This window comes from Setaria italica, chromosome II (genome assembly GCF_000263155.2).
Source record: "Setaria italica strain Yugu1 chromosome II, Setaria_italica_v2.0, whole genome shotgun sequence".
NCBI classification, from domain to species: Eukaryota; Viridiplantae; Streptophyta; class Magnoliopsida; order Poales; family Poaceae; genus Setaria; species Setaria italica.
Window position 1 is genome coordinate 14,779,401 of NC_028451.1, and position 12,611 is coordinate 14,792,011.

At 52.3% G+C, this 12,611-nt stretch overlaps 2 protein-coding genes and 1 pseudogene across 2 annotated transcripts in view; all 3 read right to left on the reverse strand.

Moving 5' to 3' along the window:
* Positions 1 to 3,634: 3,634 nt before the first annotated feature.
* Positions 3,635 to 5,141, reverse strand: LOC101766725 (annotated as a pseudogene).
* A 4,223-nt stretch (positions 5,142 to 9,364) lies between these two features.
* On the reverse strand, positions 9,365 to 10,631 carry LOC101772760 (isoprenyl transferase). The gene is made up of 2 exons (XM_004956096.3): positions 10,169 to 10,631; positions 9,365 to 10,082 (listed from the first exon to the last, which is right to left on the reverse strand). The coding sequence occupies exons 1-2, from the start codon at positions 10,544 to 10,546 to the stop codon at positions 9,564 to 9,566; spliced, it is 897 nt and encodes a 298-aa protein (XP_004956153.1). The 5' UTR covers positions 10,547 to 10,631; the 3' UTR covers positions 9,365 to 9,563.
* A 1,088-nt stretch (positions 10,632 to 11,719) lies between these two features.
* LOC101767138 (glycine-rich RNA-binding protein GRP2A) overlaps positions 11,720 to 12,611 on the reverse strand; it is a gene marked incomplete in the record, with an annotated part of 6,021 nt that continues 5,129 nt past the window's right edge. Inside the window, 1 exon segment of the mRNA XM_012844220.3 lies at positions 11,720 to 12,607. Within this exon segment, the coding sequence (XP_012699674.1) occupies positions 12,001 to 12,607 (607 nt within the window).

Sequence of the window (12,611 nt, forward strand, 5' to 3'; positions counted from 1 at the left end):
CAACCTTGTACATGATCTTGGGTTCGGGCTTGACACTACCTTCATAACCTTGTGTCACTAGCATATTCAATCTTTTGATTTGAACATTCCTTGCTTGAATTGATTCTTCTAGCTTAGCAATGTTAGCAACACAAGCATTTACATCAATTTTATAACATCTTGAGCAACCTTCACTTATGAAGACATTGGAGTCAAGAGTTGCCTTGGAATTGGTTTTGGTGCTTTCCCAAAGAGCACTATAGTTAACTTCAAGGTCCTTGTATTTAACCGTTAAGTATGAGAAGCTTTCTTGAAGTTCACTATGAGTGGCTTTTAAAGAAGATAGAGATTCATTTGCTAAAATGTGCTCCTTTGACATCCTTTCATTTGAATCATTAGCTAGAGACAAGTCAATAGCTAATTTTTCAACCTTCACCTTTTCTTCGGCAACGGCCTTCTGTAAAGCAAGGATTCTGTCCTTTTCAAGGATGAGAAAATCTTGTTGCTTATCGAGAGACTCTTTCTTTTTCTCTAATTTCTCCATAAACTTTTTAATCCATTTGTAATATTTCTTTCCAAATTCTTTTATCATATTAGATTTATATTTTTCTTCTTCATCTTCCAAATCATTTTGCATATTACTTAGATACGGAGGAAGAGAGAGAAGAGGAGGTGGTTGTTTCTTCTACCTTGGTTCCTCTTGCCATGAGACAAAAAGAGTGTCGTCATCATTGTCAGAAGTGTTGTTGAAGAATGAGACTTGAGTATGGCTAGAATTGCTGTGCATTTCTTGTTAGAGCTTTCATCACTTGAATTCCATTCTTGATCAACATGAGCTTGACCCATAATATTTCTTCTTGTAGTTCTTACTCTTCTCCTTGTACCTCTTCTCTTTCTTGTCCTTATTTTTTTGGATGGACAATCGGCAAGATAATGACCCATAATCCTAGTGACGCATTGAAATAAGGAACATCACTTGTCGCAGTTTATGACGCTCGATTAATGATGAAGAATTTTTATCACTCGACGTCATAAATCACGATTTATAATGAAAATATAGGTTTATGATACTCTTCTATTCGTTATAGATCGGAAGATTTCTTGTAGGAGGAAATGATTCGGTGAAGCTGTGAAGGGGAGGTGTGTCTTGTGTGCCTGTGCGCGAGCGAGTTGTGTGTGTGACATTCTGACTGCGCTCGTGATGTTACCTGGCTTGCTTTGTCAGCCAATGGGCGTGCTTGGATTGTAGGGGCGCGGATCAGTGATGCGGCAGTATCGATGGAGCTTGTGTTTCTTTTTGAAAGGACAGAGGCGCAAAACGGTGGGACAGGAAGCAAGGCGGAGACGCGCGGTGAGCACCGAGCAGGCCTACTGCCTCCGGCTCTTTTTTTATTTTTTTTACTGTTATATGTATGATTTTTCCTTTTTTATATTTTTTTACTGTTATATGATTTTTCGAGGATAATATGATCCTGCTTTCTAGGGCCTCTAAGCCACTCCGACTGATTTGTTAGGCTCGTTCATTCAAAAAAAGATTTGTTAGGCTCATTCATTGTTGATTTGGTGATAGTATAATATTTTTTATCTTATTGTGAATTGAAATCTACTCCCTCCGTTCAAATGGTTGGTTATTCCTACTTTTTTGAGGGTCAAATCATTTTATATTTGATCAAAATTATAGAGAGAATTTTTATGGTATCGAATAGATTCATTATGAAAATATATTTAATGAAGAATCTAATAGTACTTGGTATCATAAATGTTATTGTATAAATTTAGTTAAACTGAAATATTTAACTTTCCAAAAAAATTAGAATAACAATGGACGGTGTAATTAGTTTTTTCAAATCACGTGCCTCATGCGCGTATATACCATAAATGGTGCATTAGCAAAGCACATCCCACGATGGTCCCTCGTAAAGGAGTGCCGGAGGTGCAAAAACAAAGGCGCCATCGGACATTCCAAGGCAATTCAAAGAGAGAGAAAAAAAGGCACATGAACGAGTGTCAAGATAGTTTAATTAATACATTTGAGCTCATCATGTCAAAGCTCTTGTCGAAATGATCGAAAAGGATATATATATATAGTTTGCCCAATTTGAAGTCCGAATGAAAAGGTTATAATATCTTAAAAAATTATCCAGGTATTCTAACAAGACTATTTTCAGACGAACATTTCAAATATCCATCTGAAATGACTTGGTCCATGTGACTACTGATTATTTTAAAAAAGCTATCTCAGACTTGATAAATTTCTGACGTGTTTTTTTTTACCTCATTTTCTCTTCTTAGGCCCACAAACCAAACCCTAGTCGCATAAAAAATGTGCTCTCCTCACCACCCTCTTATCTCTAACAAATTAACCTTAGATGCTCTTCTCTTCCGGAGTTAGAAATCGGAGGTGTCATGCCGCTCTATAGGAATGGACCTATAGCCGCTCTATTCGATGAATAAGGCTTTTTGTCATTTACTAGTAGAATTGCCCGTGCGTTGCTACGGGTATTTACCCTCTCTAAAATAATTATCTTCTTATTCCCGATTCATGTGTCATAGTGCTATATAACCCCTGTTCCACCGATACTGCAACTGTTTGCTTGGTCTTCATGTCTTCTAAGAGCTCCTTAAGAACCTGTTCGACTTCATGAACTACACCAAGCCTTCAGAACCACACAACAAGCAACTGAGAGGGCTCTTGGCCAATTGCAATCCCGTTTTCTTCAAGCTTGGTAAAAAATCCCAGTATTGTTTCTAGCATGTCCACCTTCTCATAAGCACCTAGATCTTCTTTGGCAACCAAAACAGACTCATTTGCATAGATCTTCAGGATTGTACAGTTTCGTACATCAACATGCCTTCTGGCGAGACTTTAATATCTTGTGGCATGTTTGTGGAGAGTTTTGCACCTGCTGTAACAGACTTGGTGAGCTCGAATGCATCATCATATGGAAATAGTTCTGGTATCAATGAACCATCCTCAGCAGACCCTGGACCGGCTTTTCGAGGCACTGGGTCATCCTCCTCCTTTGTTAGGCTGTGGTAAATCTTGTGGTTAGCTGACCTCGAGCGGTCCTTTAAGAGAACAAAGAGAACGATGAACATGGTGTGGAAGATATAGAAACACAGAGCAATCTAGGAGCACCCGGCTCGGTCTCTCTTCGTGGTTCCTTTTGCCTCTTACAAGTTGCCATCATTTGTGTGTAAGGTGCGATGCTGTATTAGCGCACTGGTATGGTACCGGTGGAAGTAAGAGGCCATGGCAATGGGACAGAGTATACAAAAGGATCTGAATAAATAGCAAGCTAGGAGCTGTTCATCGCTGCAGTACTGGTGGAAATAAGAATCCATGGCAATGAGACAGAGTATGCAAGAGGAACTTAATAAACAGCAAGTGACATGGATGTGACTGTAACCTATAAGTTTTGGGTAATGTTTACCCCTGCTTGTGGGGTTTGTACAGCTGAATAATGTTGAGATTGTTGTTTTGCTTTGTACCTGTAAGATGTATCTGTATGTATGCATTGGGATTGTGAACAGACTGGATCAGTACAAATTGTTGCTTGTATCATTATTATATATATGCCAGACAAACTCAAGGCTCTAACTCTATGAGCAGCCAGCTGGAACATAATTTTGTTCAGCGATATCACCATGTTGCTCATACAGTGGGCACGGACAGCGATGGCGGGAAGCCGAAGTACTGCCAGCAACACTACCCGGCGCACTGTGCCTGGCAGATCTTTTCGATTTCTTTAGGAATCGAGGATCTTTTCTCCAGCTGGAAGCTTTTGACGTCGATTTTGAACAGCTCGTCGTCCCTGACACGGTAGCTCGCCATGAACGCCAGCTTCTCCTCGCTGACCTCGAGGATTAAGCACCCGTTGGCGGTTGGTCGTGCCCTGGAGGCAGAACGGCCGGTGGTACGCCGCCAGCCACGATAGCGGGATCGTGTTCTCCAGCCACCACCACGGCCCGTCGGCGTCCTGCACGATCGTGTAGTAGTGGAGATCGGCTTTGCCGCCGGGGTGGTGGAAGTCATGCGCGAACACGCCAACGTACCCGTCGGGGGCCTCAACGACGGCAACGTGCTCCTCCAGTAGCCGGTCGGCAAGGGGATGATGGAGAGGGCGAGCTCCATAGCACGCGTGTCGAGCACGAGCCACCGATTGGTGAGGCAGTCTACCCAGTAGAAGCGGTCGTGCGCGTAGTGCCGCCGGTTCCAGACGGTGTGCATTGGGCAGCCGAACGGTGACCTGTGCCGACGCCAGATGAAGCAGTCCGGAAACGGGAGCGCGCGCCACCGCCCGTCGCTCGAGGAGAAGGCGAAGGTGGCGACCTTCCACTGGCATCGGGCTGACCAGAACACGGTGAAGGGCGGCGCCGCGTCGGGGTCATCATAGCAGGCCTCGGCGAGGGCAAGGAAAGGCTCGCACGCGCGCCGACCGCCGAAGACGTTGAGCATGCTGTCGACGATCGCGGCGACGTCCTCCGGGATGGGTGGGAGCAGGGCGTAGCGGCGGGAGAGGGGGTCGCAGACGGCGAGCTCGGTGAACACGGTGCCCCTCTCGGTCCCTGACGCCACACGGTCGAGGAGAAAGCGGCTGTCGCGGTAGTCCCGGACCATCCACCCCTCGGCTTCGGCTTCGGCTCCATCTCCGTCCGCGGTGGAGGGATTCGCCGGGAGGAACCCGAAGGAGAAGTCCGTGGCGCCGGCGATGGTGGGTGCGACAGCTCCGCGGGGTGGAAGCCCGTGCCGTTGCCACCGTCGCTGCTGAGGGAGAAGGTGAAGACCTCGAGGAGCGTGCCGGGGTCCCGTTGCAGCGCGCGGTGGTCGCGGAGGAAGCGCGGGGAGGCGACGAGCGCGCGGAAGTCGCCGCTTGCGGCGGCGGCGCGCGCCAGCGCAGAGCGGGAGGGCAGGCGGAGCAGGATCTCATCCATGATCTCGTCGGGGATCTCGCGGCGGGCACGAGGAGCGCCGAACAGAGGAGTGGAGCACTGCCGCCGATGCCTTCTTCCCCGCCTGCCCGCTCGACCCCGCCCCACCGACGCCGGCGAGCGCCGCCTACCCCCTCCCCATCCCCCTCCTCCTTTCTCTCTGACCTCTGCCCCCGCCGCCGGCTGCTCCCACCGACCATGCTCGGCGGCGACTTCGCCGCCGACCACATCGCCCACCGATCGCCCCACCGCCTCCACGCCGCTCTTCCTGTCAACTCCGGCGTCCTCCACCTCCCCTGCCAGCTGCTCTCACCGCCCAAGCCTTAGCGGCCCCACCCTCCTCCCCTTCTCCACGGCCGTGATCGAGCCCAAGACGCCGGTCGTCCAAGATTTTCCCCCTTTAACCCCCTCTCTTCCCTCCTTTTTCCACCCGAGCTCCCCTTTCTTCAAAAGTTGGACTGCGGGTTGATTACCAAAAACTTGAGGGGCTTTTTTGCAAAAAAACCATGACGGTTGAAGGATTGAAAGAAACATCCTCCCTTTAATATTAGGTATAGATAAACTCAAGAAATTAGCTCATACATGTGTCTTAATATGGATAAAACATATCGGGGTTTGGATACTCATTGTCAAGTAAAGGTAGTAAGCGTACTTCCCCAATCATGAAATATAAGAGCATCCTAAAGATTTTAGAACATATTAACTGTTGGGGGAAAATATTAACAACCTCCTTATACTCCTTAAACAACAGTCATAAGGGCCCGGGCCCGCCTGCGGCGACAGTGACCTCCGCCAACTTGGCACGACAGGAAATATACCACCTCGCCTCGCCCGACCCATGGTCCTAGGGTCGGACGCGCCCGACCCCTCACCGCAAGGCTCCGTCTCGCCCGATCCCGGGCGCAAGTCCCGACCCCTCGCCGCGAGGCTCAGCCTCGCCCGACCCCAGACGCTAGGGGTTGGACGCATCCGGGCCCACAAGATAGGGCTTCGCCTCGCCCGAGGGCGGGCGCGGACCAGCGGACGAGGGTGCGGATCTCGTGGGTCCCCACCAATCTTGCCATAAATGCGACCTATGGGGCGCCTCTCCGGAATGCGGCTCTAACGTGCAGAAAGGCGCCCGCGCTCCTCGACGTGACCCGCCATAGTTTTCGAGTGGTACACTGTAGCCACGACCGCACGGGACTACAGCTGCACCGTCCTGCCTCCCCTGTGACATTCGTCATAGGGCACTCATCACCCACGCCGCCCAACAAAAGAGGGAGCGCCGCCCGGTTTCGCGCTCGGCCTGGCGGCAGGGACGTGTTGGTCGCGCCTCCTGGTCAGCACGCGAGGCTACAGAGGTCGGCCACCATCCACGATGTGCACAACTGCAGCGGCCAGACATCATCATCATCACGCATGGCTACAGCGGTCGGTCGCCACGCATATCCCGCATGCTCGGCTACAACGGCCGACCGGAGGGTCAGCGATGGGGACCAACGACAACCATCCCCCTCCGGTGGGCATGCTGATAGGAGATAGAGACCGGGTGGGAAGGCGGCAACTCCGGGGGCCCGGTCCTTCTCCCTGTGGTGCCCGGAAGGGAAGGCGGTGACTCCGAGGGCGTGGTCCTTCTCCTTGCATTGTTACTTCCCTGTTTACTTTCTCCACTCCCCTTCGGCCCCTGCCTCAATTGTAACTCCCGTGTCCTCCTTACGCTATAAAAGGAGGACCAGGGGGGCTGAGACAGAGGGAGCTCTCAAGCCAACCGAACACCCCCCAACTCACACTCCCTCCTCACGAGCATCAGTGCACACCCACAGAGACTTGGGACCAGCTTCCCTCTCTCGCCTGTTTGTAACCCATACTACAAACTCTGCGTGAGTAACATGAGCAGCTTCCCACAATGGACGTTGGGCTATTCCTGCCCGAACCAGAATAAACCCCGTGTCCTCTCGCAACCATCCGAGCCCTATGCGCATAGAAAACAAATTCACTTGCCGTAGTCTTGACCCGTGATTCTGGACAACGACAGTTGGTGCGCCAGGTAGGGGACATTTGTGCGTACGATGATCACCACCGGCTTCGGATGGCCAACCACGACATCGGCTTTGCTCCAGGCTCCCACATCCACTTCGGGAGCTTGGACTTCCTCGCCACGGGAGAGGGAATCGAGCTGATTCCTCTCCTTGTCCTGCTCGCTCACCCCGTCATCTCTGGCTCCGCCGCCGGAATGGTGGTGGGCGGCCGGGCGCATGCCACGGGGCCTCCTTCAGAGGAGTGTCCCTTCAGCCCGCGCAACGCTGCGGCGACTTACGGTCGTCTCCTGGCATGAACCATGATCGTGCCACCCGCAAACAACGAGTTCGTCGGCGTGATGGGGACAGCCTTCGATGCTGGCTCCGACAACGGGAGCCACCACCCCTCGCGTGAGTGCTTCATGGTTGACGTACACTCTGAGGGGACCAACAACAACAGCGCCGAAGGGAGGCAGCGCACTCCCCCACCGTGCGTCATAGCTACAATCGGGGCCCTCGCCAGGGTCCCGGAGCGGCCACGTCTGCCGGAGGCGCACGCGGCGCCCAATTAGGAGGTCGAGCGCCCCCGCAATGAAGGCGGAGCGCGTCAATGGGTGCACGACGTCCAACGGTGCATCTGCGAGGATGAGGATCGTCCTCAACTCTTCGCATGCGCCAGCCAGAACATCACCGCCGCAGCGGCCCTACTCCCACAACTCCCCAAGCCAGCAACGCCCGAGGAGCGACAGGCCCAAGAGGTGCGCAACTTGCTTGAGTGCGCCACAGTCTGGCAGGCGGAGAGCTCCGCGTCCCGACGATACGGCCACAACACCAGCAGGGCAGCGCCCACTGCACCTCCCGAAAGGTGTGGGGAGTCTGTCCACCAGCCTCCCCCTGAGGGGAACCGGGCCACGCCCGCTCGACGGACCCCACTGCCTGCAGGTAGTGGGGCACCATCCGTCCACCGGCGCGTTAGTCCTGTCCGCGACGCCCGTGACACCCTGGACGCGCGGAGGCATTCCCGCGTGGACAGGGAGGATGGAGCGGACCGTGGCTACCACGTCCACCGTGGTGGCCACTACGATAGCGAAGAAGACTGGAGCCCGAGCCCCGACCCGGCGTGGCCCAGGGCCTTCTCCGCGCACATTCTGAATGCGTCGTTCCCAACGCGCTTCAGGCAGCCCACCAACGTGGCTAAATACTCTAGGGAGACGAACCCCAGGCTTTGGCTCAGCGACTACCGGCTTGCTTGTCAGGCCGGTGGGGCGGATGACGACCTGTTCATCATTCGCAACCTCCCGCTGTTCTTGGCCGACTCTGCGCGAGCCTGGCTGGAACACATTCCCTCGGGTCAGATCCGTAACTGGAACGACCTGAAGGAAATCTTTGCAGGGAACTTCAAGGGCATGTACATGCACCCTGGAAACTCCTGGGATCTCCGAAGCTACCGTCAGGGGTCAGATGAGTCCCTCCGAGACTACATCTGGCGCTTCTCCAGGAAGCGCACTGAGCTCTCCAACGTCGCCGACACCGACATCATCGGAGCATGGGTCCCGCATATGGATCCAACTCCAATTCTATACATTGCAGCTAATTTAACTGTAGGTCCCATCTAAAAATCGGGGTTGATTCCATACGTTGGAAACGCCCGAGCTAGCAGGCTAGGACTTCGTGGCGGACAGAATGAACATGATAAAGGACACACGATCTGTGTCCATAAAGGATGCCTAAAATGCCGCGCAGTTCGCTATTGTGTTGGAAGTGGGTACAAGCAAGTTGTGAACTTTCTGTCAAACCTATGTTGGAGAACTGATCAGTCTGCTTGCTCGATATTGGACATGTAGTACTTGAAGACAAAATTGCATCAGGCACCGAATATTGAACCTAGCCGTCCAGTACATGCATGCTTGATATTGGTCGGTCGGGCTCAAAAGCTCGTGAAGCTCGTGGGGTTCGCTAGCTGCCTCTGCTCGTTTTTTTGGCGGCTTGCTATTTTAACGATCGAGACAAGCATTATCGCAACCAGGATGTTCTTGGGAACCATGAAACAATTTTCTTACACGGCAAGATTAATAAATATTCTAAAATATACATCTCCTACTACCGTACTCTGAGATGACCACGGGTCATCTATATAGTTAGACCTGCATGGATAGGATAACTACCTTCAGATCGAGGTAATAGGTTAATACTTATAGTATTTTTAGTTTTAAAAATAGGATTTACTCCCTCCATCCAAAAAAAACAAATCATCATGTGATTCGCAATTAGTAAAAAATGACTAACAAATAGAAACAATTAAGATCATTTTACTCCGAGATTTTGACAAATGATTCGTTGCCAAAAAGCTTTGTTTTCCTCTCCGATCTTTTACCGCTTACCGTCGTGTTTTTCAAGCTTCCTTGGAGTCTTTGCTAGCTAGTAATCCGCAGTTGGGGCAACTGGCACGAATCTTTCCAAGTAGAGTCCCGGTCCTTGCAACTGTTATTATTTTTACCGTCAGTAGCAAGCACAGTCTCACGAGGCTATTGTGAGAGGAGATTTTAGCGCCACTTATCACTAGGAATTAGTAATAACTAAATTGAACAAGAACAACTCACGTGTTCATTCAACGCATACAAATGCCTATTCGCTACAATTTTGCGGCTGCAGCTAGACTCTTGTTTGACCGAACCGACGATCCCTGCTCTGGTAGGAACGCAACGCCTCCAGGTACTCGGCCTCCCCGAAGTCAGGCCACATCTTGTCGGTGTAGAAGAACTCCGAGTACGCCGCCTGCCACAGCAGGAAGTTGCTGAGCCGCAGCTCGCCGCTGGTCCTGACGACGAGGTCGGGGCAGGCGAGCTCGCCGGCGGCGCTCGTGGCGAGCCTGCTGGCGAGCACCCGCTCGTCGATGTCGTCCGGGCTGAGCTCGCCCGCCCGTGCCGCCCGGGCGAGCTCCCGGCACGCCTGCACCATGTCCCACCGCCCGCTGTAGCAGATCGCCAGCATCACGTGCAGCCGCGAGTTGTGCCGGGTTGCCTCGTCGGCCTGCGCCGCCGCGCGGCGCAGGGAGCCCGGCATCTTCGAGGCGTCGCCGATGACCTGCAGCCGGATCCCCTGCCTGGATAGCTTGTCGACGTTGTCGCCGATGAGCCACTCGGACAGACCCATCATGTGCTCGACCTCGGCCTGGAAACAATCCAAGAAAGCAAGGATTAGGAACCGTGTCGAAATGATTGAGCAAGTTCTGAAAAGGGTCGCCGTGTCGTGCGTGCCTTGGGGCGGTTCAGGTTCTCGTGGGAGCAGACGAAGGCGGTGAGCGCGCGGATGCCCCAGACCCGGGAGAGCGCCACGACCCGCTCCAGGTTGCGGCCGCCGGCCTTGTGGCCGTCCGCGGGCGAGAGCCCCCGCGCGCGCGCCCACCGCGAGTTGCCGTCCATCACCACGGCCACGTGCCGCGGCAGCGACTCCGGGCGCAGCCCGCTCCGGAGGAGCGCCTCGGCGGCGGCCGCGTGGTCAGCGGCGCCCACGCCCGCCGTGTCGGCCGTCCGCAGTCTCCAGCGGCCGGAGCGAGCCGCCGGCGGCGGTGGCGGCGTTGACGACGGACGGATACTGGTGGCAGACGGAGAGTGTGAGAGAGGTATCATCGTCATGGCGGGGCACGAGAGCTTCGATCTCAGTACGTACTGACTGCAAGCTTGGTGTACGCTCAGTAAGGTGGAACTTATAGACGTTGAGGCCACACCAAACGTTCTCAGCACACAGTATACTGGTGGATCATCATTCAGCGTGACGTGGAGAGATCCAATTTGTTACGCAAACGAATTTGGCACATGTGTTGTTCATCAGAAACTTACTTGTCAGTACATGTGGGAATGCCATCCATGCCCGTGACAAGGACTGTTTGCATCCTGCGGATGCCGAGCAGCAGCTGATGAAGGTGGGGTTTGCAAGGCATCGCCATTCGCCACCCCAGATCGACACGCCAGCAAGTCGCCCCCTTTGGATTCTGATGTGTGGTGGCCAAGTATCGCTGCCGCTGTCAGTCACCAGTTTCTTTTCTTTATTTGGATTGCAAAATGTTGGTCCCAATTCATGCTGTTTGGTGTGGTCTAGTATAGTAAGAAGGTCACCGCAGCTAGTGCTTAGCTTGTACGACTTGAACTGCTATTGCTTCCGATGAGACGAGGGACCGATGACTTCCCTCCTCCACGACAGAACTGAGCATCCAGTGAAAGAAAAAATCCAGCTGAGCACTCTCTCGAGGCCCATGTGATTCATGTTTTGTGTGCAGAGTGGGCCGTGTGGGCTGTTGTACCTGCACGTGAAAGATCCTCCAGGCAGGAAGGAAACAACAGAAGGACGTGAAAAGTGAAAGAACAAGAATGCTCACGTTGAGATGTACATATAGATGGGCTATTGTACATCTTGTTTTGCTGACAACGTGTTGACCCAACTTGTTCACTTTAAACAAATCAAACAAGATGAACGAAAACACGTGAAAGAAAAATACATGTTTTGTTGTACGTATAAGCTGCAACAAATTGTCCCAATGTTCGACGTTTGCGCGATGGAATGCGACCAGTTTGTGATCAGACACCTATTAGTTTTCTAATACGACCTCAAGTATTTTATAAAACCGTCATCTTAAAAAGACATTTACCTTCTATATTCCAAACAGTAAGCTGGCAATGGCATGTTAGAACAATTGGATTGCCATCCCAGCTCCAGTCCAGACGAGACAACCCCAAGCACCACAACGACAGATCTGCAGCAGCCCCCCGGGCAGGCTAGCTAGCACCATCGAAAGGGCAGAAAATTCAATATAGTGCACCCACAGCACAATTGCACAAACAAATCATAATCTGGAAGCAAGTGCAATGTCCATACATCCGGAAGCAAGTGCGAGCGTTCATGACACATCAAAAGTCCTGCATGATCCGAGGAGTCCAGCATACAAAGCACAAGCAACAACGAGCGGAAAATAGCTATGACACGACACTCTAGACTTTAGTTGCATGAAGGATATAAGTCTTCACTGCATTTATTTACCCTGGAGAGCGGCCCATAACCAGTTAATTTCTTCACCTTTAGGCGTAGGGCGAGTTTAACTACTTTTGTTGGCCTCATTAGGCTCATCTTGGTCCTTGAAATCATCCTGAGCGAATTCATCTTGACCTTTCCCTTTCATGTCCTCATCTGCTAAGCCAAGATCCTCAGGCTCACCCTCTCCCTCAGCCTCACCAGCACCATCAACTTTGAGATCACTTAACAAGTCATCCAGTTTGCCAACAGACGCATTGTTGGGGGCATTGTCTGCATAGCTGTTGTTGCCTGCCCCATAGTTCCCGCCTCCATATGCTGGTGTGCCACCCCCTTGATTGAAGCTATCACCACTGTAACTGCCAGGAGTAGCATTATATCCACCAGTGTAACCAGCATCAACACCAAACCCACCTCGCCCACCTTGAGAAACACCATAGCTTCCCCCAGTGTTGTACCTTGGGCCCATATTACCACCATCGTTATAGCCGCCGCCACCACTGGCATAGCCTCCGCTACCACCATATGAACCTCCACCATACCCACCACCTCCGCTATAGCCTCCACCACCACCTCTGCCATATCCTCCACCATATCCACCGTCGCCATAGCCACCTCCACCAAATCCACCACTGCCGTAGCCGCCTCCACCAGCACGGCTACCACGGTCAGAGC

Bases quoted from the DNA above. Each gene is read 5' to 3' on its own strand.
- LOC101772760 (XM_004956096.3), bottom strand. From the start codon at position 10,546: ATGACGATGATACCTCTCTCACACTCTCCGTCTGCCACCAGTATCCGT. The intron at 10,083-10,168 runs GCACGCACGACA...GATTGTTTCCAG, and splicing joins AGAACCTGAACCGCCCCAAG to GCCGAGGTCGAGCACATGAT.